The 27,998-nt window shown below is 36.7% G+C and overlaps 1 protein-coding gene across 3 annotated transcripts; it reads left to right on the top strand.

Moving 5' to 3' along the window:
• The first annotated feature begins 40 nt into the window (after positions 1 to 40).
• Positions 41 to 27,998, top strand: LOC139148180 (tumor necrosis factor-inducible gene 6 protein-like). Of its 3 annotated transcripts, XM_070719494.1 has the most exons (6): positions 41 to 117; positions 3,363 to 3,432; positions 4,640 to 4,907; positions 6,466 to 6,535; positions 7,427 to 7,714; positions 8,207 to 8,377. In XM_070719494.1, the coding sequence occupies exons 2-5, from the start codon at positions 3,384 to 3,386 to the stop codon at positions 7,472 to 7,474; spliced, it is 435 nt and encodes a 144-aa protein (XP_070575595.1). In that variant the 5' UTR covers positions 41 to 117; positions 3,363 to 3,383; the 3' UTR covers positions 7,475 to 7,714; positions 8,207 to 8,377. The 3 variants fall into 3 exon arrangements, with proteins under 3 accessions (XP_070575595.1, XP_070575610.1, XP_070575602.1); XM_070719509.1 differs by lacking the exons at positions 3,363 to 3,432; positions 4,640 to 4,907; positions 6,466 to 6,535; positions 7,427 to 7,714; positions 8,207 to 8,377 and adding exons at positions 25,631 to 25,700; positions 27,041 to 27,325; positions 27,825 to 27,998 and having other exon boundaries at positions 93 to 117; XM_070719501.1 differs by lacking the exons at positions 41 to 117; positions 3,363 to 3,432; positions 4,640 to 4,907; ... (1 more) ...; positions 7,427 to 7,714; positions 8,207 to 8,377 and adding exons at positions 24,149 to 24,217; positions 25,631 to 25,700; positions 27,041 to 27,325; positions 27,825 to 27,998.

Genomic DNA, 27,998 nt, shown 5'->3' with positions numbered 1-27,998 from the left:
TCATAAATTACAGAGAAAGGTATTAGCATGAGGCAACAAGTACTATCACAATATCACCGGCATCAGAAACATTGCAGGTGCACTAGACAGACTTCGGCTGTTCGTACAAAGCAAGAGGTAAGTGTTTGCTCTCGAGGTAAATACACCTCAAATTTTCCGACTCTCATGATTGCACTTCTAATTTCACGTTGTACTTTTGCCAATCACCCGCATGATATAGATTGATTTTGATGCTTATGGAAAGAATGACGATTTTGCCGTATTTTGTAAGTGAACAAGAAATATACACGTGGTAATGTCGCCGGGCGGTTTTAATTGCCGATTTCTTTTCTGGGTTAGTAGTAGTTGTAAGTTTAAATCCGTTTAAGACTTAAGGTACATTCATTAACTTTTACGCGCTCGTTTAAGAACTTGTATAACATTGTGTGAAAGGGCGCAAAACAGTTTCAGTCGACGAACTTTTCATCCCATTAAATTCTGTAACGATAAATTTGTAATGTTAAAACAGAACACGTTTTTTTGGTACTTAAAGACTCTCATGAGTCATTGTTAACTGAAATTTCTACGATTGTGTGCTTTAACAAAAACTCTGTATTTTTGCTATATCCTCCATTATGCCAAAGATTTGGATCCATAAATGATTATGCTGGATTCTATTTTGGATTCTACCACAATACTTTGGAATCCTGAGGGAATCCTTGATGTACCCTAGATTTCCAGTGCTGGATAATGATGGATGCTCTCATGGATTCTATCGAATATTGTTGAGGCACTTCAGGACATCGGTTGATGGGATGCCTTGTGTAATTAGCACGTCGTGCATATCCTCTGTTACGTTGACGGGAACAGTAGCTTTGTGGACGAAGGCTTTCTCAGGTTCGAAGCCAATTGTGATTAACTGTTAGGTGGTCTCGTGTCGGGACCGTCCCAGTCACAGCCTCGAACCCGGTCCATTAAAACTACAATAAAACAAGTATTATTGTTCACAAAAATAAATCAAAATGGATTCCGCTGTAGCTCTCTGGATACGGAACGTTTCGCAGGGTGCTATTAAAAATATCGTTACAATAGATAATTAATAATAATTTATAATAATAATTAATCATTAATGGCGATAGACGTTCTATTTGCTCTTGCGAAAATGTGTATATTAAACTTATAAGAATCTCTCCTGCTTTCCAAGTCACAATAAGGCGTGAAATAAAACCACCCAAACCGACTTTGTACTTTCTTGGAAAATATGATTTCACAACATGTCCAATAATCAATGTCATTGAAGTTGAATAATTTATCAGATTCAAAGAAACAAATAGAAAATGACAAGAATGATAGGGTCAGTTTGAGCAGCTCAATGCAACATTTGTCAACATATTGTTTGCATCGATTATCTGGTGATTGTTATATCAAACGTGATGTGTCTTCTTTGCTAAGTGACTGGCTGCTGTATGTTGTGAGTTAGAACCCCGATTGAAAAACTTACCGTATTTTCTACCCTGCGTTGATAGCTCTGTTGGTGGACAGAATTGTCACGTAGGCTGTCTTTCGTCCAGTTTAAGAGATGTATTTATCGCTTCGCTAAAGGTTTTGTGTGATAGTGAGTGTACAGGCGTGATTACGAACTCTATACAGTCCATAGCGTGTGGAGGGATCGCAGTAAGAAAATGTGTAACAACTTAGGGACTGGTCAGTTTCTTCAGCCTGGGGGGGGGGGGGGCGGTGGATTCATGGGGGGGTCACCCTGTTTTTGACTTTGGTGATAGGGGGGGGGGGTCACCATGTTTTTGAAATGCCCAATAGGGGGGGGGGGTCAGTGTGTTTTTGAATTTTGACACAGGCTCATCATTGCCTAAAATGCTACTATTGCTAGTGTCAGCCACAAATTTCATCATTCAGTTGTATTTTTCGGCGCGCCCTTCGGGAGCGTAACTTTAATAATCAGTCATATTTTTCAGCACGCCCAACTTTAACATATCAAGCATACATACATCAGAGATATCTGTATGTTCAATATTTTTCAGCGTGCTCTTCAAGCTCATTCAGCATGCCCTTCAGGTGCATGACTTTAATATACAAGGCATGTATATCAGAGATATCAGGATGTTTCATATTTTTCGGCGCGCCCTTCGGGCGCCATACTTTAATAAATCAGAGATATCTTGATGTTTGCTAAGTGAAAGTGTACCATTATGAAATCTGCATTTCATATGAAAAGGATGACAAATTCCTGATACTTTTCTGTTCTCTCTATGAGAATTCAGTATGAGAAAGCAACATGCACAAATATTTCACAATATATATTTGATACAGTGACTTATTTTAGAGATAGAAAAATGACAAGATATCTTTCCTTCTCATTGATGCAATTATTTTCCTTTGTTTCACAGGTTTTCTGTAGAAAGATGCTTTTTTATGAACAAAATAACAGTTAAAAAGGCAGTTTTGTCATTATTAGCTGTGCTTTTATGGTTTCAATGTTACAAGAAAAGGTCCTCTCAGACACTGTACACATCAGATTTGGCTAAAGAAGTTCTCTATGGCTCCTCAGGAGATTTAATTGGATGGTTGGCAAGTCTTAACACCCATCAAAGTTTTTGATTCACTGCTTTTTCCTATTTGATATTAATGATTGACATCCATTTCTGTACAACAGTTCAGGACATCTGGTTAAGCATAGAAAGTGTGAAATACATTCACAGCTCATTCAAAATACAGCTCATTCAAAATGTACTGTATTCAAACTTAAAGATGGACACTTTGAAATTCCTATCTTACAACTGACATGTCAACAATTTCATTAAAACATAGAATGACTATTTAAAATGTAAACATATGTAAATGTAAAATATAATATATATATATATATATATATACATACATATATATATATATATATATATATATATATATATATATATATATAATTTATGTCCACCTTTTGTCATATTAGCTGTGCTGGGGGGGGTGTCACCCTGTTTTCGAAATTTGGAATAGGGGGGTCACCCTGTTTTCAAAATTTGGAATAGGGGGGGTCAGCCACTTTTTGACGTCGGCAAAAAATAATCCACCGGCCCCCCCCAGGCCGAAATTTTGAATGGGGGGGTCACCCTGTTTTCAAAATTTGGAATAGGGGGGTCAGCCACTTTTTGACGTCGGCAAAAAATAATCCACCGCCCCCCCCCCCAGGCCGAAGAAACTGACCAGTCCCTAAGCTCGGAACCACCCTTTTTTGAGAGTGGGGATTTGGCCGAGCGGTTCTGTCTGTGGTTTCTCCGCTAGCTGACTTGCTGTCGTATGTTGTGAGTTCGAACCCGATAGAAAAACTCACCGTATAACAGTGATTCATGTTTTTGAATTCTTTCCAGGTGAATTCTGTATTTTGAACGATGGAGAAGATTCTCATTTTATCCGTGTTGTTCCATATGGCAACAGCAGGTAAGCTACAATAATAGCCGCAGATGTCGATGCAACATTTCACTTTTTTATTTCCAGTGGAGTACGCATGGCAGATAGATATTCAGACTCTCAAGCAATAACAATACCTTTTCAGTTTACCAATTGTTGGGGCTCATTTTGAAGCTCATTGAGTAACTAATGTTTAAACGGTTTATTTTTGTGTAAATCGAAAAAGTTTATGTTCCACCATATAGTTAACGCGGGGATGGCGGCCATTTTGAATTTCAAGTGTATATAAATATCGGGCAATTTGCTTCTCTATCAATTTTTGCTCGGTGATACCTGATTCCTCCTTGATTACGAAAGTGGATGGTTCAAAGTTTCCTCGCGGAAAAATTGGGCAGAAGCTTAAGTCTTACAGTTTCGAGGCACGAACTACTTCGTTATCGACTTCTAGGGTGTTACAGTGAGTGCCACTTATTTCACATGGTTTATGAAGCAAAAAATCCTTTCGGGAATTTCATCTGTAAATTAGATCACGCAATTTGATCATAGACCATGAAGTTGGCCGGAAGTTATGTCACTTCAGGGCTAATCCGGGGCGAAATCATTTTGCTTGAAATATATACAGGTCATATGTTTGAAATGAAGAACTAAGTTACCAAAGTGTTCAAACAGCTCAGTCTATTAAATTCCAAATACACTAATCTTAGCTTTAGGTCATTGAGAAACATTGCGTGCGCACAGAAGTTGACGACGAAACGTGTGCATTTTCCTCTGGCATTTTTTAGTAGACAAACCTCTGGCGCTTAGAACCTGCTCTGTCTCTTAAAACTTTTATGATTGGTGTTGCGTCAAAAAGAAAGTCACTTGAGTTTACACTGCATTTCCTTTAATCACTTGTTGGCGATGTCATCGTAGAATCGTTAGTTCAGAGCAGTTTACGACTATTGCTGGATTACGGTATCAATTTAACCCTAGAAAAGTTTCTTTAACCGGCAAAGATCGGAAGCGCACAAGGACTTTGAGGACTCGACTAAATTGGTGTAAGATTCCGTAAAATAGCAGATGGTTTGGCCCAGTTTGAGCTTAGACCTCTATGGTGTTGGTCTGTTGTTTACCAGATTCAAAATACAAATACCAGTTCTCTTCTGTTTATTCTGAGTTTTGTTAACTGCTCAGTGAAAGAAGATGACGTCAGTGACACGGAGTGAAAATGCTTTTTTGTCTTCCTCTTTTTTCCCAGAAATGGTTGCCTACTCGGACGAGAAGACATTCGACGATGCGTTTGCCTTCTGCGCTGGCAAAGGTCAGCGTCTGGCAAGAATCGATGATGCAGATGATAACGACGCAGCCTTACAGGCGATAACGGATAATGGCGCCGATATAAGTTTTTGGATTGATGCAAAAACAACTGACGGAGACCAGCTAGAGACAAATAATGGTATTGAACTGACCTATTCAAACTTTGCTTCTGGTGAACCCACTGGGAATGGACCGTGTATACAATTATGGTAAATATTATCTGATGATTATAGCCAATGTAATGTCGATAAAAATCAAAACGGTCTTGTATTTTGTCTTCTATAATATTCAAAATTACAAAGTTTAGAAATCAGATTACCTTGATAATTTTATTACACTAAGTAATTGAATTTAACCCCCCCCCCCGCAACTGGCTTTGGCCCCTTCTAGTGCTCACCCAATTTCTGACCTGTCAAACATGGGAGTCGTAGTAGACCCTCCGAGTGCGCATGCAGCTGCAAGATGCAATTGTTGGTTGAGTAGGTCAAGTCATGATCCCAGGTACACACTGGAAGGTAAAAGCGAGTAAATCGAAAAATTATGTTGTATCTTGCCATAATTGAGAGAGTTAGATTTTCCGCCATGGGATATGTGTATATATATATATATATATATATATATATATATATATATATATATATATATATATATATATATATATATATATATATATATATATATATATATACGTATACTTGAGATAGCTCCCAGTGTTTTTCGTAGCGTGGTTTGGTAGTAGCGGATGAATAAATTTGCACACGTCTACTGATCAGCTTGTATATTTTCTGTTTATTCTGTTGGTAATTTTGATACAATGTTTCGTCCTTAAAGTAGGACTTCATCAGGTTGAAGATATCTACAAAAGGAGAATACAGACAAATACAGAACAATGTAAATGTAAGGCCAGTGTTGATCTTCATTAAATGCTAATCGGACTTTATAGGCTGAGTAAATTAGAAAGTTAAAAAGATATGAGGGTATGAAAATTCTTACCGTTTATGTGTGGCGCAGATGGAAAGTGGCGATTCAAAATCTATATATCCACCATAAGACTCAAAACTGACAATCCCATCGCGATTCATTTCAACGAAAATCAACACACCATTCACGACGTTTCAATAATATGGATTATCATAATAAATAAACTAAATGACACGCTACGCAAGAAAATAGAATCCATCTGGATTTCAAAACTGGGTACATTGTCACAAAACGGCCTCAACATTCTTAGCTAAAAGTATATAACAATTGCTCACAGCGCCCACGGACAGGTACTATCAAAGTAATGGTAAGATATCATTACTTTGTACTTAAAGTAATTTTGTGTTATTATTTATAAGCTCTGCTTTCGCATCTGATACCGACATTATATTGACTATTGTTGAATGTCTTTATTGTCCATAACGGAGATTTAGAGATTTTGAATACCAACCGAAAAATTATGGATACTGGAGAGAGTCAAATGAAGTCAAATTGAACTTTTGTGAATTCAGCATATGCAAGATAGTCAGATCTGCAATGTCACCTGCAAAGTCACCATCTGATAGCATTGAACTTAGAAAAAAATTATGGGCACTGGTGAGATGTCCTATCAAGTTAAATGAATTGTAAATGGAACATTTGTAAGATAGTGTGACCTGCAAGTTCATTCAGATTCAGCATATTTTCGATGAAATTGAATGTGGCAGCAGTGCCAGCATTTGAGAAATATGAATAATGTTATTATACCCGCTTGTCAAAGTTCTTTTTTTCGTGCATAATGTTCAGGAAAGACCGTAGCTATGATTTTGATGACGTAGCTGTGACTCAAATAGAGGATTCATCTGTGAAACGATACGTAAGTAACCGTTCATGTCATTAGTCATTTTGAAAATCAATTAAAGGTTGAATGTACCTCGGGGACAGGATATTCTGACCTCCAGACTTTCAAATAATTTCCTGTCTGGTCTAACCCCTATCGGGGCTTATTGTAAAGCCCTGGGAGTAAGAAACATTTTTACCAAATCGAAAATTTTATACCCCCATGAGATAACAGCCTTGGAGGCAATTTTGAATTTCAAATATTGATATGAGTCTTTCGGTGTGGATTGTTGTGATTGGTTAGATACTTAATTGGTCCTTGTAGAGTATAAATTAGAACATATCACATCTACATAATCTGTCGTGGTTAGTCAATTGATAGTCACGTGGGATGCACCAATGTTTGTTGGTTACTCATTTAAAGTATGGAGCCAATAATTAACTTACCTGAAGGGGAAACAGTTGAAGAAATTATTATGGTTTGCTTGAAGCGCCATACACAAGCACACGTTCTGAAAATAGAGTTCAAAGTCGTTGTCGTCTGTGAACGAGACAAGATATAGCAGGGACATTTCTTGATTTTGCTGTGCGGAAAATGGAATGTGTATGTGTTTAAAAAAAGAATGTCGTGGCGCTTCATATGTTGATAACAGTATAGTTTGCTGTACTTCGGGTCTGTGACTCGCCTACCATCATTTTCCTGGTCGGAGTTAAACATTTATGCGGTTTACTGCCCCTTTGGAAACCTAAACAACAAAATTACCCGTATAGCCTATCTATAAGCGTATACTCTTAGCATACGTGCTGGTATTGATCGTTTCTCATCAACCATGCTACGGTGTCACACAGGGTAGCATACAGCTGTTGCAAAATTTCATCTGGCTATGCGAATAGTGTAAAATTAATGTTTCCTTGACAATCTCTACAGCTTCACCAATATTTCACGTCGAAGGGTGTGATGGAAGATACACTCTGACTTATGAAGACGCAAGAAGCGAATGCGAAAAGTATCGCACAGAAATAGCCACGTATGCAGATCTAGAGGAGGCGTGGAACGTTGGCTTCCAGAAATGCAGGGCTGGGTGGTTGGATGGGGCACGTGTTGCATACCCGATGCAGGTAGCCAGAGAAAACTGTGGCAAAGGAACGGTCGGCATTGTGGAATATAACAGTGTAGACGAATCGGAAACGTACGACGTATACTGCAAAACTCACGGTAAGTCCGACGATATACACAGTGATCCGCAAATAACTTTAGATCGGTGAGACTTACAGCCATGCTATTAGGCATTATGATAAGGGTTATTATTTTAGCCTGACATGGGAATGGTACAAAGATACCCGTTGCAAATTTAGTTGCTAAGATTTTTCATCGCAAAACGGCATGTAAAACCTACGCATGACTCAAGTCTCAATGCTGATAAAACAAAAATGTACCTGATACCTGATACCTGTACAGATACCTGACAGTATCGATACCAAAAATATGTTCTGAATCAATCTTAAGATTTCAATTTGAGATCTCAGGTATACAAATAATATATTAATGACAAAAGTCAGCCCTCACTCGGTCTTTCCAAGCTACCTTCCCCTCTGGTCATCGCCTTCCGGGAACGCAACGCGTCATGAAAGGTTATCAATTTCTCGCTACTGAAGGCAATGCTATTTTTCTTAAGGCCCTCATGGATATACTTTTACTCTCCTACAGGCTATTAAAGAGGCACACTTCCAAGATATTCGCTCGATGAAAAGTTAAACGAAGATATGAATGAAATCATGATACTGTAATAAGCTGAGCTGTACTTTTACATCTTTAAGTAGTTATATGGTTCTTCCGATATGACTGGATATGTCTGGGTAATAAAAGTTGTCTAAAGGCACAATATTTTTTGTGGTATGTTAACAGTCGAAATTTAAGAAATTGGTATACAATATATTTGATATTTTTACCTTAGTAGGAGCTTATTACAGATAACCTTGATTATGAATTGTAATCGTTTGCTCTTTATAAAATGAATCAAACCTTTACCATGCCCGCTTCTCTTGGCAACTGCAAAGTTCTAAATACTTTATAAGCCAAACCCCTAGCGTTATGACTATAGGTTGCGTCATGAAGATAGTCATGACTTCTGACAAAATTCAAATCTACAATCTATTAACTTTTGAGCGCCAAAGTCAATTTTTGCCGCCTTTATACAATGTACCCCAGGAAATGTTTTTCAAATTTTTGCCATAATTTTGATAAAAACTGTAGTCAATGAAATTGTGATATCCATTTAGTTCAAAATTATCAAAAACACTGAAAAATGCATAAAATTTGGTAAAAAGTTGAACTAAATTTTGGTGGGACAAATTACAGCACTCATAGAGTCACTTCTGTGAAAAGGAGAGTATGGACCATAGTCTGTGATGTAACTCGTCATCGTAAAAGACTGGAAGTATCCATTTTAGAGGAATTGCCGGATTATTTTTGCTACTGAATGTTCCCCAAGAGTTTTAAATACAATATTACGCATGTTTATGGTTGTATCAGACAGTACTTTCATGATTATGGTCGGTATATTATCGTATATAGCGTCCTGACGTCCAAGGGTACACTTCCCTACATAAGGACCATATATGAACTGAAAATGCTCACATGTTTCATTATTATTGCAGTTATGTGTAAATTTGAACCTTTGTCACATGTTTGCAACTTCATTGAAAGTATTATGACCAACATAACGAACAATATTCACAGAAGATTAACTCTAAAAGATCATGAAGTATACAAATATGTAATTAGCTGAAACAAAAATATTAAATTTCTTTGACTGCTGTCATTGCACCACCACTTTGCATAGCTAGTGTTATTACCTTTAGCCAAGTCCTTCAAGCCATATATGCCGAACTGTGAAAGCTCATTAGATATGCAAATTATAAAATTAGCTGATATGAAAATGTGAAATGACTTTCGATATTGTTTTAACCTCAAATAATCATCAATGTCCATAGCATATTTTGCCAATTTGATCAAGTAACTCCCAGTATATATCCCTAATTAGAAAAGATCATTGAAAATGCAAAGTAGGAATTGGCTGAAGAAAAAATGCTTAATGACTTTCAATAATGTTGTATCATAGTATCTTTAATGTATATAGCAAGTTTAATCAACTTCGGTCAAGTCATTTCAGATATATATATCACTAATTAGAAGAGTTCATTAAATATGTAAATTAGGAATTGGCTGATAAAAATGCTTAATGAATTTCAATAATGTTGTATCATAGTATCTCCAATACACATCGCAAGTTTTGTCAACTTTGGTCAAGTCAATTCAGATATATATCTCTAATTAGGAAAGTTCATTAAATAAGCAAATTAGGAATTGGCTGAAGAGAAAATGCTTAAAAGGCCTCCCTTTAAAAGGCCGCGAAGCTATGGTGGCGTTCATTGTGTAACTGGACACAAAACAGGCAACATGCGGGCACACGCTCCAGAAAATGCCACATTTCAGTTTTCTCCGGCCGCAAAAAGGCAGACCGACTGCCAAGCAGTCAGCGCGAAACTGCTACCGATCGAACTCTGTGGTTATATTCAAATTCTAAGGCGACTGGAAAACAATTTTTTAGGAAATTCGAGCGTAAGTGGTGGGAAATCAACGTCAACGACCGTTGGCGATTTGAACCGACCGTCAATCAAACGCTTGTATAAACTCTGTTTGCAGGATTAGCAAAGGTGACAAAAGGTTGAGATCAGTTTGTGTAATTAATGTTATAGAAATCAAACATCGTACTGGCCAAGTGTTTGACTCCACTAATGCGAGAACCTGGGATTGAAAAATGCGGCTTTAATGACCTTCAATTATATTGTATTATAGTCTTTAATGTACATAGCAAGTTTCATCAATTTTGATCAAGTCAATTCAGATATATATCCCTAATTATGAAAATTCGTTTATGCAAACTAGGAATTGGCAGAAGTAAAAATGTCTTTTGACTTTCAATAATGTTATATCACAGTATCTTTGATCTATACAGCAAGTTTCAACAACAACAATCAAGTTAATTCAGATATATATCCCTAATAAGGAAAGTTCATTAAATATGCAAATTAGGAATTGGCTGAAGTTAAAATGCTTAATGACTTTCAATAATGTTAAATCATAGTATCTTTAATATACATACCAAGTTTGGTCAATTTTGATCAAGTCAAATCAGATATATATCCCTAATTAGGAAAGTTAATTAAATATGCAAATTAGCAACTATCTTTCATTTCACCCCTTAATGATTCCCACTGATAATATATCTTGGTGTGATCAACATTTGTAGCAAATCTCATCAAATTGCGTGCAGTAGTTTTTAATTTACATTCTTTTTTTCTAAAATCATTAATTATGCAATGAGTAAAAAGTATGCAAGCCACATCCACCAAAAACTAATCAGTTCTTGCCATTTGCTAATTAAATCTATGTACCAGATTTGATTCTGATCTGATCAGCCGTTTTTGAGATATCGGACCAACAGACAGACAGACAGACATCGCTGCGACATATGCTCACTTGTGTGAACACGTGAGCAAAAAATAAGAAAGTGAATGTGCTCGTATTCATGACATGTAAACAAAGGTCCACACAGCACCGTACCTAATGTGCATCAGAAAAACATGAGTATTTTTGATGAGAACTTTGCTTATTAGGGATATATACTGGGATTTACTTGATCAAAGTTGGCAAAACATGCTATGTACATTAACGATTATACCTGGTTAAAACAATATCGAAAGTCATTTCACATTTTCGTGTCAGCTAATTTATAATTTGAATATCTAATGAACTTTCACTGCTCGGCATATATGGCTTGAAGGACTTGGCCAAAGGTAATTACACTTGCTATATAAAATGGTGATACAATGACAGCAGTCAAAGAACTTTAATGTTTTTATTTCAGCTAATTAGATATTTGTATACTTCATGACCTTTCAGAATTAATCGGCGGTGATTATTGATTATTATGTTGATCATAATACTTTCAATGAAGTTGCAAACATGTGGCAAAGGTTCAAATTTACACATAACTGCAATATATAATGAAACACGTGAGCATTTTCAGTTCATATCTTGTTTTTCTTTAGAGAGGGATTGAATGCATACAATTAGCACCTAGTTAAAGCTTGTTGCAATTTTTTAGCGAACACAAATTGACCCATAATTTCCTCTCGTATTAACGATCCATGTAGATACAGACCTTGTCTGTGATGTAAGGGACATCATAGTTTTTTACTCCATGAATTCAATATGTGGATTGGTGGGACACCATGGAATGTAGTTTTCTTTTTCAACCCAACCACATATGTTGCAAATTTGATTGTATTTTTATCTTGAACTGATATGCCCTTAACCAACTTAAATAATTTGATGTCGATTTGTTGCAGTTCTATACTAGCTCCCGCCCCCAACACCCCTAACGGCTTTTGTGTATTCTCGTTGCGAAACATCCGGGTTTTAGTGCGGCGATTGAGTCATTTGTTGCATGGCGCTACCTCCATGTTTGTTGCGTCACGTCACGGTGAAAACACATGACCGAAGTTCGGACTTTCGACTGCTATATTGTACAATATATTAAGTGTTTCAATGTAGATGAATGTTCAGTTCTATAATGTATGTCACATAATTTCTGAATCGTTTTCTGTCTTGTAGCGTCTGATCTAAATCCACTCCTATGTTAGAACACACTGAGAAGGAACTAGGCATGGCGTCTCAAACGATTCTCTTTAGTAGTGTAACACGTTTTTGTATTTTGGTCACGGTCCTTTGTGGAGGGACTATGGTTTAGTCATAGACAGTGTGTCTATGACTGTTGGTTTAGTTTAGAGCATAGACAGTAGATGGGGACTTACTCCCTCTACTGTCTATGTTTAGAACTAGTATATAGGCAAGGCAACATGATGTCTGACTAGTACATAGGCCTAGGGGTAATTACAAATGCTCAGAACAGCCATTTATCCCATCACCAATTTTATCCACTGACTTGCACTCACATCGAGGCATGTAATAAAGAACTATCTCTGCGGGCGTAGTCGTGAACAGAATACCCTCCGGTAGGACGGAGACAGCATTGCATAAAGGGCGCCTCTAGTGTCCAAAAACGATGAAATTTCTGCGATGGCTTCCCGACTGCTCAGATGAGAGCGATGAACACAACTGCCGTAAGTTATAACACCATGAAAAGATGTAGCCCCATGCATTCACGTATGATTTCCCAAGACAGCACGTGTACATCGAGTAAGGGTAATCTCTTGTCGTACAACAGAGCTTCTATATGGAACGGCGAATTTTAAGTCCATTGACTCTGTGATATTTGGACTTAATACTAGTATTTCAATGCAGAGAGAAAAGAAAACATAGGGTATAAAGTTATCTTAACTTGCAAAACCGTCAAACTATCAGTGGGTAATTTGTAATCGGGCCAGAGTAATTAAATTCTTTCGATGCGTCCAGTCAAAGTTGTGAAATCTAAGTTATTAGGATGTTCAAAAACCGTAGCAGAATATTTTTGACGTCATATTCAAGAACGAAAGCTGGAACTATTCCTTTCGATTCCATTATTTACACTGCATTATGACGTTCTAAAAATATCCAGGAGCTTTTAGTATATTTTACAAAGTATGTTATGAATGCAGTGAAGTTAAGCGGTGAAATCTTATACAAAACACTACTTTTCTATATGGAAACCCCCAAAACCCTGTAAGCGACGCATAATTAAGAGTTAATGACTTTAACTGCACGTTCGTTACCGACTTCCGCTGCGATTTTGCTTACGCGAGTATTCATTTATTTTTTATTTATTTATTGACGACTTTACAAGAACATTCCTTTATTAATCAATTAATAATAAATGCTTATCTAATAAATTGTATGGAATAATAATAACAAATTATTCCAATGAACTTATCAATAGGTTACTAACTCTCTCTTTGACTCTCTTTCTCTCAGCTCACTCACTCACTCACTCACGAAATAATGAACTAACTCGCTTACTCACCTGTTGTTTTTAAGCTATGAAGCATTGGTTGGACACAAATCAATCAGTGTAAGTGCCACCACGTATACCATCACAGAGGAATTTTCTTATATTAAAATCTACGAGTACAGCATTATACACTAATATGCCTTAAAGGCATGATTTTCTGGCACATTTCTTAACAATGAGCCTTCAATTTCTAATGACTCAGAAAAATCTAAAGAGTAAACCCAATTTGAGAATAATCGATAAAACGGGGGTTGATCAGTTACCTTTTTTGGAACCATAAACTTATCAAGACCATGGCCACTATGGAGTGAGGGTTTGGCTCATATTGCGAATTTCATTCCTAAATTCATGTGAACTTGTATTGCGTACTCCACTTCAGTGAAAATTGAATACAATTCTATGTCATTATTTTAAATAGGGCATCGCAAAATAATCAATACCATATGATATTATAGATGCAGCAGTAAGAAAGATACATTTGCCAGTATAAACACGTTTCGCACAGCATTTAGTGTGGATTAATGGAAACCATATTTTCCGAGGTGGCATGATATAAAGTAAATTTTTTTTTAAAGCAAGTAATAATGAGAGCGATGCATTCCACAACAAATACATATCTTGATTTTCTGTTAGTACTGAAAGACGTCAAGAAAAAGATGCCACACCCAAATTGACAAATACTAGTATGGAATGTCTCACAAACGTCGAAAGACCTGCAAATTGATACCAATTTTTGCCTATTTTCGGTTTAATCACAACGTTTTAGCAAGATGTCGATAACTGTCATTTTTTGACTTTGCGTTTTCAAAGAAGACATAAAACAGTGTAAAACAGCGAAGACATCATAAGCACATTCCTAACTCGATTATGTATGTAACAGATTACATATTCATCGAAGTGTGCCTTTGTGTGGAGAGACGATATTCGTGCCAAAATACACCTTATGACGTCAACATACTCGTTTGTGAGTTGCCTACTGTTCTTTGAAATAATTGACACAAATTACAATATTTTCTTTTATTTTCAAGAACCAATGGCGGAAAAGCATGAAGTTAATCGAAAGTGTAATATTGCCATTCACTGTCGATAAAGCCCCTGTCAACAATGCTTCAAATGAAAGCTAACTTCACTGTCGATAAAGCCCCTGTCAACAATGCTTCAAAAGAAAGCTAACTTAGATTCTGTGTCTTACGATTCACATCTATAACTACCATTGCTATCTTTCTGAATTTTAGGTACCGCCACTCTTTTACTCTGACTTTTACACTGTGTGCCCTGAGGGTGTTTCTGTAATAATTTGTAATTCTTGAATATTAATTTTGTCAAATATCATGCTTCCTTCACAGTTTATTTACCAATTAACGTCATTAAATTTCATTTATGGTAAATTTGTTGTTATGAATCTTTTTTAAATGCACCAGTAAACTTACACATACATACATACATACATACATACATACATACATACATACATACATACATACATACATACATACATACATACATACATACACACACACACACATAACATACATACATACATACATACATACATACATACATACATACATACATACATACATACATACATACATACATACATAATTACATACATACATACATACATACATAATTATATACACACATACACATACATACATACATACATACATACATACATACATACATACATACATACATACATACATACATACATACATACATACATGCATACATACACACATACATACATACAAAGCATGTCTTTCGACTTTGTTAATAAACATGTCAGGGCGTGGTCGCAAGGAAAGCGTGACACGAAAACACACTAAGCTTGCACGATGACACGTCATGTGAAAGCATGACTCGTGATTTTCTATACTGCTTCAAACTATCTGAAGATGACCTTTAACTGTTTGGGTGACAAAGGTTTCTTATTAAAGTGGCAATACACGTGTCGTAGTGAATTGAGGTAAAGTGGTATTTGCGTAAATGCTGGTACAAAACCGTTTAAGCTTGTTTTTAGAGCGACACTAATTTTGGGAGCAGTAAAAAATTTCATGATGGAATGCTGCAAGTCAAGATGTGGGCATGTTTCTTCATTAGAATACAGCACGGAATGACCTTCAAATATATTTTTACACTACCAATTTGCAGTATAATTGGGTGAAAATACAATTGGCCCTTTTTGGTGCTTGGTAGGTCAGCATTATTTCACATCAGCAGTAAGGGATCGAGCACAATTAACGGCAGGGGGGCTAAAGAGAAAATGGGGGATGGGGCACGAAAAAAAATGAGTGTTCTTTGGGTGGGCCATGAAAATTCCATGGAAGGTAAGGGGTGGGCCACCAAAATTTTTTACACCATGACAGACAGAGAATATTTTCCAGCATTTTTGTTCCTTGTTGAAGCTGGAGTTCCTTGTTAAACTTCTTGTAGCATGATGAAATACCAAGTCTTAAACCTCACAATGCAGTTATGTGTAAAATGAGCAATGTTATTATTGAAAATTGACTTCATTTGTCAACAACAATAATAATGGTTGGTAATGATACAGAGGCTAGGTTGAAACTGGTTATTTCATTATGCTATAGGAAGAACTAGAATACATAGTGGATATACAGGAAAAAAATACTGAAAAAAGGAGAAAAAATGGCATTAATGGGTCTTTTATAGTTAGCCCATGAAGGGCTATTCCATTTTTAGACTGTCATTACCTTGGAGTAACATTGAATATCTTGGGTAGTCATAGAAAGGCAGACACTGGGTTGTGGAAAGTGTATTGACATCACAATGGTCATGTTATACATTTTCCCCCAACATCAGAAAACATCATACAGATACTCAGTTGAAGTAAAGCATAGACATACCGGTATATGAAATGCTAAACATGCATACCAGCAAACAGACTCAAAAATAATTATGCAGTTCAGTTCAGTCTTCTCAGTGACAAAATTGTCCTAAAATTCTTACTCTTTGCTGTATCATACTTTGGAAATTAAAAAGTCAATGCATTTATTCTATATAGCATGGGTAATATGTACATGACCCCTGTATGACCATTTGTTCGGATGACTTTTGAGTAAAGGGTTAATTTTAAAACTATATTAAACTGAAGGGGAAAGTTACATGGAATTTTGCTAATAAAAACACTTATCTTTAGGGTTGTGTAGGAATCTGTCAAAAATGTCCTCCAAATGTCTTTTGTTTCAGGGTATTCAAACTAAACACACAACACACATCATAATAACTGAACATTCTTATATAGGGTTGGTTAAAGGTACAGTAGCTAAATTTCTTAATTTCCCTGGTATTTAGTCTCGGTATAAATTGACAGTTATTGTTCAAATCCCTAAAATATGTGGCATTGTCCAGTGTTCAGCATAGTGACAGCATACTATACATGTTCTTGATAGTCTAGATTAAATGTCACAATATTTCAATTATAACAGAGCAATTTGCACATATTGTAATAACAAGCTGAACATTGGGTATTTAAGCAATGTTTTAAGGAGTTGAAAAAGAAATTTAAATTTAAAAGAGAAAAACACACTGAAAATTGTTCAAAAGATATAGCCACTGTCCCTGTAAAGGGAGCAGTGACACCAACCGTTTCCAGTCCATTCTGTATGCAAAATATGTACAAAATGAATAGTTTTGTACATGTAATAGCCCAGTATTTTCCCCAGAGCAATACAGAGTGGCAGCCACCGCTCTGTAGGTGTTACAAGTAGTAAAGCTTGAACATATGTTATTTTGTTTGTTTATTATTTATATATTCATTTGTTTGTTATTTATTTCAAGAATGCAAGAATGTTGTTTTCACTAAAGCATATATTAAAAGTTATAAGGATTATATATATTTGTACAACTTTGTACCTATGTAATCTTTCTTTTTTTTGGGGGGGGGGCACAAAAATGTTGTTGTCTGTGATGGGGGGGGGGGCACTAAAATTTATGCTGGTGTTAGAGGGGGGGGGGCTGTAAAAAAAATATGCACCACATATTTTCTCTTCCAGCCCCCCTGCCGTTAATTGTGCTCGTTCCCTAAAAAACCGTGTGCTGCACTTGTGTAAACCTGACGGTTTTAAGTCTGACGAACTGTACAGAGCCTTGACTCCTCTGGTCTAGATGGATAGCCGCAAACAAGTCGTTTTTCCGTACATAGAGATATGTTACACGGCCTTACTTTCGGTCTAACCCTATATTTAGCCGAGCGGTTCTCTCTGTGGCCTCTCCGCTAGGCGACTGATGCCGTAGGCCTATGTTGTGGGTTCGAACCCGATTGAAAACTAGCCGTATTTTCTACCCTGGGTTGATAGCGCTGCTGGTGGACAGAATTGTCCCCGAGGCTATCGTTCGCCCAGTTAAAGTGATGTATTCGTTGCTTCGCTTCGATAAAAGTTTGTGTGTGCGATGTGTGATAGTGAGCGTGCGTGCGTGAGTGCTTCAAGAACTGTACAACATGTGGAGCGGTCTCAGTCAGGAAAATGTAACAACTTAGCCGGCTATTGAACCATTCTTTTTTGGGAGTGGAGATTTAGCCGAGCGGTTCTCTCTGTGGCCTCTCCGCTAGGCGACTGATGCCGTATGTTGTGGGTTCGAACCCGATTGAAAACTAGCCGTATATTCACTACCTTTAGGAGATTTTAACCATTCTCTTTTGAAATCAACAATGAATATTGGGAGCCCGCGTACAACATTTGACTAAAAAGAAACAATCACCCAATATTCGCCGAGACTAAAAAAAATCAAAGTGCCAGACCCTACGTTAATGCTACCAGGAAAATGCAATTGTCTTTCTTTCCCAAAAATATGCAAGTTAAAACTTTATTGACTTTACGCTCCCTCCCCAATGGTGGACTCAACAAGCATTGTAAAAGTTTGAGAGTTAGAATATCTGTCCATAAGGGGCCTCTACTCAAAGAATGTCATCTGACATCATTTGTGCTAGCTTACCGCATTCTGAATGCCGGTCAGTCTGTCAGGAGAGACGTGTCAGCGTTGTGAAAACATTGCAAGTTTTCTATACGATGCACTACCAGGCGGCAGAGTTGTATTTTCTGAGTAATGTAAAACGTCAAAAAGTTTCACGAGTTGGCACCTATATCATCTAATCGACATTGGACACGCGTACGGTTCCCTCAGTACCCTCACATCTCATATCTATGGTTACAGAAACTGCACAAATATGTACAAGTCTATATAATTCTTACCACGGCACTTTTCTAGAAGGCTATGCACACAAGCCTAATACGAGCGACTGGTCTTTCAACCTAGGTCTTTCACTTGGCGAGTTCATGCTTATCGATAGGGTAACTTACTTTACATGACATGCACCACGGGCATGATTTGAGCATGTTTACATGGACATTTATTTTTCAATGCGCCTGTTCATTTCTTGCAGTAAAGTTTAGTTACGCAAAATGCGACATCTTGCTTGGAGATTCGGGGTAAAGGATCGAGTGTATCGTTTTTAATAAATCACATATAATTGTTCCAGTAATGTTGACTATATCTATATCAACGAAGCGAAACACAATAAATAATGATTTTAATTGATACTGATTACTTAAATTCAGTAGTGAGCAGATCCAGTGCACATTACTCGTAAGGTGTTATTCACAAAGTTAATGCAGAACAGTTAATGTGATTTTGGTGAAGAAAAGAACATGTATAATGTACACAGAACAAAAGTGTCGAAACGTTACAAGTACTCCACTGTTACATGTATCAACTTAATTAATTTTAATCCTTTCTGCTTTCCTTTTCATTCAACCTCGGCATCTGATGAAGGAGAGTGTTGTCTTCTTAAACTCATTAAGTGTGCTACCAAAACCCCGGTGATTATCAACTTACACCAACACAATTATCTGTAACACATCCTTAAACTGATGTTATTTGTTTCACTTTAAATTGGCCCTATGCTTTGCCTCGTGTAAGAATTCTGTATCGAGTATTAGCTGCCGTTTTATGGAATGCCCCTGGTGTTTTCAATTCAGCAAATGTATTTAAGCGGCTTTTCCGAGGAACGATTAATTTTTCAGCAGGCCTCGGTATTCTTTTGTCGATCACAAAATTGACTGTATATTAATATCCCTTTGAGTGCAATTTGTTGCTCAAAGAAACTGTCAATATGAACTATATGCCTAACATAGACAGTTCCTACAATACTGACATGTAACATCCGTTAAATACGAAAACCCTTGAATTTCGCCATGCTATTAAAATCGTCATATTGTTCATTTAAGGCTTTAAAGCGCAAATACTGTTATTTTATCAGTTTACACATTTGCGGGCAAATACACGACAATTCCCATTACTGTTCTTTCAAAGAGAATGCCCCTAAAATACATTACGTACCAGCAACATGCACTGGCGTGTTGGCTAAATATATATAGCAACTAATTAATCGGAAAATTGTTGCATCGGCACACCTTTTGCACATACATACATACACATACATACATACATACCTACCTTCCTAGCTACCTAGCTACCTAACTACCTAGCTACCTAGCTACCTACATACCTACATACATACATACATACATACATACGTACATACATACATACATACATACATACATACATACATACATACATACATACATACATACATACATACATACATACATACATACCTGTGTTTCAACTTTCTTTTTAAAGAAATGTGCTTCGTCATACTCTAAGCTTTCAGGGAACGGATGTTTTACTTTGAAAATAAAGTCATTTTTCATTTAGAAATTTGCCCATGTCATAAGCTTCAAAATTGGCACAAAGAAAATTGATATTTTGCGTTCTCGACTTTAGCGTCGTTGGACGCAATAAATCGCGAGCAATTTTTCTCGATTTGGACTCTAACAATAATGGCGCCACGAAATACCAGCACGGTATCGATACATGGTCTTACTTGTTTATACATTTAAAATTCACCCAGTAACATATCTTTCTCATGGAGGTATTCTGCTTACTGCCCCTGTGTTCTATTGTATTTCAACCATTTGTAATATTTGTCTGTCATTCATTTTAATTTACTCATGGCATGGTTTTGAAACAAGAGAATTGTAGCAAGCCACGTAAGGACAATGATAATATATACTTCTATATCTTTTCTTACGTCGGTGTAAATCAAAAGTATTGTATTTCATCTCATTGTATTCTGTATGGCGTCGGTATCTGACATAACCATGACGCTGTATAGATTGACTGACTAAACATTAGGTAGATACATTCACTCAGGGACAAACACAGACACTGAAGGAGGAGACAGGGCTGATTTCAGCGTCTGGGCCGTGAGTCCTAGCCATGGTTCGTCTTCAATAAATAAGTTAAACTTCTACATAATCACTCGTGGTCAGTTCAAGCTTCTTTTCTAATGTTACGACACATACAAAGCATATCATTCAAATTTGTTAATAAACACGTCAGGGCGTAGATACAAGGAAAGCGTGATACGGAAATGCACTTCGATGACATGTAAAGTGAAAGCGATAACTTGCGACCTTAAATTCTATACCGCTTCAAACCCTCGGCTTAACTATTAGTGTGACAAAGGTTCCTTATTACAGTGGCAATATAATATTGAACTACGGTAAATTGGTTTTCGCACCCTTTTAAATGCTGGTATAAAAACATTACTGTTTCTACCTACAGCGATGCTAAGTTTGGAGCGGAGAAAAGTTTTATGATGGAATTCTGATCTGGGCAGGTTTCTGCATTTTAAATAAGCGACGGAAATAACCCTCAAAGTTTGTTTCATATGACAATTTTGCAGTATAATTTGCATATAAAATAATCCCTACTACTGTTGGCACGTCGGCAGTAGAAGACCCCGTGCAGCAATATGAAAACCTGACGTTTTAGTCAACAGAGCTATTACTCATCAGGGCTTGGTCTGCATGGCCACGAATACATCAATATACCGTAGAGAGGGATGTGTGACAGGGCCTTAGTTTCGGTCTATCATCTGTATCTAAAATGGAAAATTAAAACTTTTGTTAAGTTCTGTTCGGAGATTTTGACCATTCTCTTTTGAAATCATCAATAAAAAGTTGGAGCCGCCGGACAAAATTTGACAATAAAGAAACAACTACTCTCTTCCGACACTCAAAATCCAAAATGCCAAACCCTGCGTTACCTCTACCGGGAAAATATTACATTTTTCGATTTCCCCAAAATATGTATGTGAAAACTCTTTCCTCCACGGGCTTTATGACCGCTAAAAAGCGGACCAAACAAGCATTGTAAAGTTTTAGAGTCAGAATATCTCTCCCAAAGGGGCACTCTACTTAAAGATGTCTTTGACTTATCATTTGTGTCATCATAATACATTTCCGAATACCGGTCAGTCCGTCAAGAGAGACAGATGTGACGCACTAGTAGGCGGCAAACCTGTCATTTCTGAGCAATGTAAAATACCAAAAGTTTCACGTGTTTGCACCAATCAACTGATCAACATTAGACACTTCTGCCTCTGTACACTCACGTCATATGGTTAAAGGAACTGCACAAGTACTATGCAAGTCTATATAATTCTGACCACGGCACTTTTTAGAGGGCTGAGGACACAAGGGTAATACGAGCGACTGGTCTGTGAACAAGTAAGTGCAACTTCTGAGGCAAGTTTTGGAACAACTTTACAAACCATTTACTCAAGTGTGGCAACATTTAGATCACTTTCACTGTCCTTTTTTATCTGCATATCAATGTAAATACACCTGTTCATTTTTTGTAGTAGAGTTTAGTTACGCAAAATATAAAATATTGTTCTTTGGAGATTGTTGGCAAAGGATAACAAAAGCGAGTGCATTGTTTTTGTGAATCAATAATGTTGACTTTATCTATATCAACGGAGGGAAACAATAAATATTGTTTTTAATTGATACTGATTATTTAAATTCAGTTGTGAGCAGTTATAGTGCATATTGCATAGAGAGGGCTGTATTTACAAAGAGAATGCAGAACAGTTAATATGATTTTGGAGAAGAAGAGAAAATCTAAATATTAGAACAAAAGTGTCGAAACGGCACCTTTACCAAAGTGAGAACTGCTGAGAAAGAGGCTAATTACAGGTCTGAAATTAAATGATAAAAACGTTTTAGAAGTATTTGCTGCAATTTTATGGACTTCCCCAAATGCTTCAAATCGGTGGACGTATAGGCGGCTGTTTCAGAGTAAAAATAGTTTTTAAGCAGGCCTCAGTGTTTTTTGGTCGATTACAAAATCGACTGTACATTCGTCGTATTCTATTGAGTCAATTTGTCGCTCAAAGAAACTGTCAATATGAAGTATATGTCTCATATAAAATCATTTACAATATTTTCCAACATATAACGCCCTGAAAATACTAAGAACCGTTAACACGATTGGAACTAATTTGGGATACTTGGATTTTCATATTTTTCAAATTTCCAAAAAGTGTTCCTATGGTGTTCGTTAAATTTTGGCATGCGATTGAAAACTGCCACATTGTTGATTGAAAATCTTAAAGCGAAAAAACCGCTATTCCATCAGTTTACATATGTGCAGGCAAATATGGGACATTGAATCAGCAGAAAAAAAACATAAAGTACCAGCACCCTCTACTGGCGTAATAGCAACAATATTAATAGCAAGTAATTAAGGCTCCATATAATTAACACATGGGTTGCAGCCGTTCTGAAATTAAAATATCGGGAAGGCTTATGTTATTTGTTTCTCTGGTACGAAACTTGCATAGTGAGCCCCCGATTTTTAATTCTTGATAAAGAAGACTTGAAAGATTCTTTGAGAAAGGTTGAAGCAAAAGTTTATGTCTTTCACTCTCTCGAGGCAAATACTACCTTAATCGAAAAATCGTTGCATGTATACGTACATAGCTATATTACCTACCAACCAACCTACCTACCTACCTACCTACCTACCTAATACATACATAAATAGTGACTTACTTACTTACTAAATTACTTACTAAATTACTTACTTACTTACTTACTTACTTACTTACTTACTTACTTACTTACTTACTTACTTACTTTTACTAACTTTACATTCACACATTCATCTTTATATTTGTCTACTAAATTATTCAGATGAAGACTGGTTCCTGAGCTCCCGAAAATATTTCATTAGCAGAAAATGTGCAAGTCACTTGCGGTCACCGTAGTATTTTCAGCTTTTTCGCGAGTACTCTGAATTTATTTGCAGAACGACTTTGTATCGAACGCAAGTCGTTTTGACAAAATTTCACAATTTATTAGGTCCATTGCATGCTATATTACCTAGTGAATGACGTCCAGGACCTTCTAAACACCAGAAACATGCCTTCTTTGAAGTGTGCCACGAGATAATAACATTCTGTGACATGGATAGCAAATGATGTGGTCATGTCGAGAGATGGACACAATTATTAGTTCACAGTACTGATGTCCAAATGCCTCTGAAATGAATCATTTATTGATATAATCTTTTTTTGCATTAAAATGTCAGTGTCAGTTTCAATTTGACATTGCTCCGAATGACGACAGCTTATAGGTAGACAGTGATGAACCGACCTGATTAAAAATGCAAATTAACGAGGAACCATTGTGCATGCAGATTAGCTGGTTCATAAATTACCGATGGTATTTAAGTAGCACGAGGCAACAAATTTTATCACAGTACCATCGGCATCATAAACATTGAGGTGCAATAGACAAACTTTGGCCGTTCGTACAAAGCAAGAGGTAAGTGTTTGCTCTCCAGGTAAATACACCTCGAATACTCTGCTCTCAGATATAATTTCACTTCGAATTTCACTCAGTACTTTTGTCATTCACCCGCATGATATGGATTCATTTTTAAGCTTCTTGAAAGAATGAAGTTTTTGCCTTATGTTGTAAGTAAACAAGAAATATACACGTGGTAATGTCGCCGCCGATTTCTTTATTAATTGCTTCTTTCTTTTCCGAAGTTGCAAGTGTAAATCCGTTTAAGACATAATTGAATTGTTTGATTGAGCTTAAGATACATTCATTGAACTTTTGCGCGCTCGTGTAAAAACTTGTGTAACATCGTGTGAAAGGGCGCAAAACAATGTCAGTTGACGAACTTTTCTTCCGATTAAATTCTGTAACAATAAATTTGTAATGTTAAAACAGAACACGTTTTATGGTAATTAAAGACTTTCATGAGTCATTCTTAATTGAAATTTCTTTGATTGTGTGTTTTTACAAAAAGTCGGTATATTTGTTATTTCCTACATTATGCTAAAGATATGAATTCACAAAGGATTATGCTGGATTCTATTTTGGATTCTACAAGGATACTTTGGAATCCTGAGGGATCTTTAATGTAATTTAAATTCCCAGTGCTGGATAATGACGGATACTCTCATGGATTCTACCGACAATTGCAATAATCAATCAAAATTGATTCTGCTCTCTGGATATGGAACGGTTAGCATGGTGCTATTTAAAGAAATATCAATACAATAGATAATGGAATAGACATATTTGCGAAAATGTATGTATTAAACTTATAAGAATCTCTCCTGCTTTCCGAGTCACAATAAGGAGTGAAATAAAAATAGCCTCTCAACCGACGTTGTACCAGTACTATATGATTTCAAAACGTTCAATAATCAATATAATTGAATTTGAATAATTTACCAGATTCAAAGAAACAAATAGAAAATAACGAAACTGATAGGGTCATCTTGATAGCTCAATGCAACATTGTCAACATATTAATTGCATCGATTGTCTGGCGATTGTTATATCAAACGTGGCGTGGCTTCTCCTAGGTGACTGGCTTCCGTATGTTGTGATTTCCTGGGAAAACAGCTCTGCTGGTGGACAGAATTTGCCCGAGGCTGTCTAGCGCCCAGTTTACGCGATGTATTCACTGATTCGATAAAGAGTGCGTGTAATAGTGAGTGTACGGGCGTGAGTACGAACTCTACAGCGTTTGGAAAGATCGCAGTCAGAAAAATTGTGACAACTTAGCTCGGAACCACTCTTTTTTGGGAATGGGGAGTTGGCCGGGCGGTTCTGTCTGTGGCTTCTCCGCTAGGTGACTTGTTGTCGTACGTTTTGAGTTCAAACCCGATTAAAAACTTACCGTATTACAACGATTTATGTATTTTGAATTCTTTCCAGGTGAATTCTATATTTTAAACTATGCAGAAGATTCTAATTTTAGCGGTGTTGTTCCATATTGCAACAGCAGGTAAGCTACAATAATAGCCACAAGCGTCCATCAGTGATGTACGCATGGCAGATAGATATTCAGACTCTTAAGCAATAACAATACCTTTTCAGTTTACCAATTGTTGGGGCTCATTTTTAAGGTCATTAAGTAACTAATGTTTAAACGGTTTATTTTTGTGTAAAATGAAAAAGTTTATGTTCCAATATATAGTTAAAGCAGGGATGGCGACCATTTTGAATTTCAAGTGTATATAAATATTGGGTAATTTGTTTTTTTTAACACATTTTTCTCGAGGACGCCTGATTTCTTCCTGAAAATTAGTCATTTTGAAAATCAATTAAATTTAGAATGTGCTTCGGGTATATATATATATATATATATATATATATATATATATATATATATATATATATATATATATATATAACTATACCTTCAAATTTTCTAATATTTCATCTTCCCTCAATTGAGTTAACAGCGATGGCGGCAGTTTTGAGCTTCACGTATCGGTAAATGTTAGGTAATGTTTTCCCCTAGTAACATATTTTGCTCAGCAAACCCTGACTTTTATTATTGATTCGGTTGGAGAATGGTTGAGGGTTTCACTTAGGAAAGTTTGAGAAAGTCTTTCAATTCGCATATCACCTAAAACCTGACTTTAAGCTTTAACACCGCTACTTATAAGTCTATCCATGCGGATTGTCGTGATCGGTTTGACGCTTACCTGGTTCTTTTAGAGTTTCAATTAAAACATACCCGATCCACAATAGCAGTCCAAAATGGACAATTGATGGCCACAGAGGATGCACAATTTTTGTTGGTGACTCATTTAAAGTATGAATCCAGTATCTAACTTACGAGCAGGGGTATAAGTTAAGGAGATTGTTATTTTTTTTGCCGAAAGGGCCGTCTACACACGCACGTACACGCTCTGAAAAAAGTTCAAAGTCGATGCTGTCTGCGACAGAGACAAGATATAGCAGAGACATTTCATGATTTTGCAGTGAGAAAAATGGAATGCGTATGTGTTTTAAAAAGAGTGACGTGTGCGGTTCATATATTGATAACATTATAGTTTGCTGTATTATTTCGGATCTATGATTCTCTTGCCACAATTTTATTTTTCTGGCCGTAGGAAAACATTATATCTCATGCAATTCACTACCCATCGGGAAACCTAGCAACAAAATTATCCTTATAGCCTGTCTATATGCGTATACTCTCAGCATACCTGCTGGTATGTATCGTTTCTCATCAACAATGCTATGGTGTCACAGAGGGCAGGACACAGTTGTTTCAAGTCTCATCTGGCTGTGTGAAAAGTGTAATAATAATGTTCCCTTGTGTAATCTCTACAGATTCACCGGTATTTCACGTCGAAGGGTGTGATGGAAGATACACTCTGACTTACGAAGACGCAAGAAGTGAATGCGAAAAGTACCGCACCGAAATAGCCACGTATGAAGATCTTGAGGAGGCATGGAATGTTGGCTACGAGAAATGCAGGGCTGGGTGGTTGGATGGAGTACGTGTTGCATATCCTATGCAGGAAGCCATAGGAACCTGCGGCAATAAGGTCGGCATTGTGGAAGTTAACAATGTAGACGAATCGAAAACGTACGATGTATACTGCAAAACTCACGGTAAGTCCGGCGATACACACAGTGATTCGGAAATCACTTTAGATCGGTGGGACTTACACCCATGCTGTTAGAAGATTTGGATCTACACCTGTTCACGCATTATGATAAGGGTTACATTTCAAGGAAATGGTACAAAGATACCCGTTACAAATTTAGTTGCTATAATTTTTTCATCGCAAAATGGCATGTAAAACCTACCCATGACTCAATGCTGATAAAACAAAAATATTGAGATACCTGACAGTATCGATACCAAAAATATGTTGTGAATTAAGTTTAAGATTTCAATTTTAGATCTCAGGTATACAATAATATATAATTGACAAAAGTCAGCCCTCACTGGGTCTAATCAAGCTACCTTTCCCTCTGGTCATCGCCTTCCGGGGAGCGCAACGCGTCATGAAAGGTTATCAATTTCTCGCTAATCGGGGCAATGATTTCAAAAGGAAAATGCTATTTCTCTTTAGGCCCTCATGAGTATACTTTTACTCTCTTACAGGCTATTAAAGAGGCACACTTCAAAGATATTCACTCGATGAAAAGTTCAACGAAGACTTGAATGAAATTATGATACTGTAATAAGCTGAGCTGTTTTTACATCTTTCAGTAGTTATATGGTTCATCTAATATTACTGGGTATTTCTGGGTAATAAAAAGCTGTCTAAAGGCAAAA

Source organism: Ptychodera flava, chromosome 2 (genome assembly GCF_041260155.1).
Source record: "Ptychodera flava strain L36383 chromosome 2, AS_Pfla_20210202, whole genome shotgun sequence".
Lineage (NCBI taxonomy): Eukaryota > Metazoa > Hemichordata > Enteropneusta > Ptychoderidae > Ptychodera > Ptychodera flava.
Note: the sequence above shows the minus strand (reverse complement) of the source record. Positions and strands in the feature narration are given on the sequence as shown.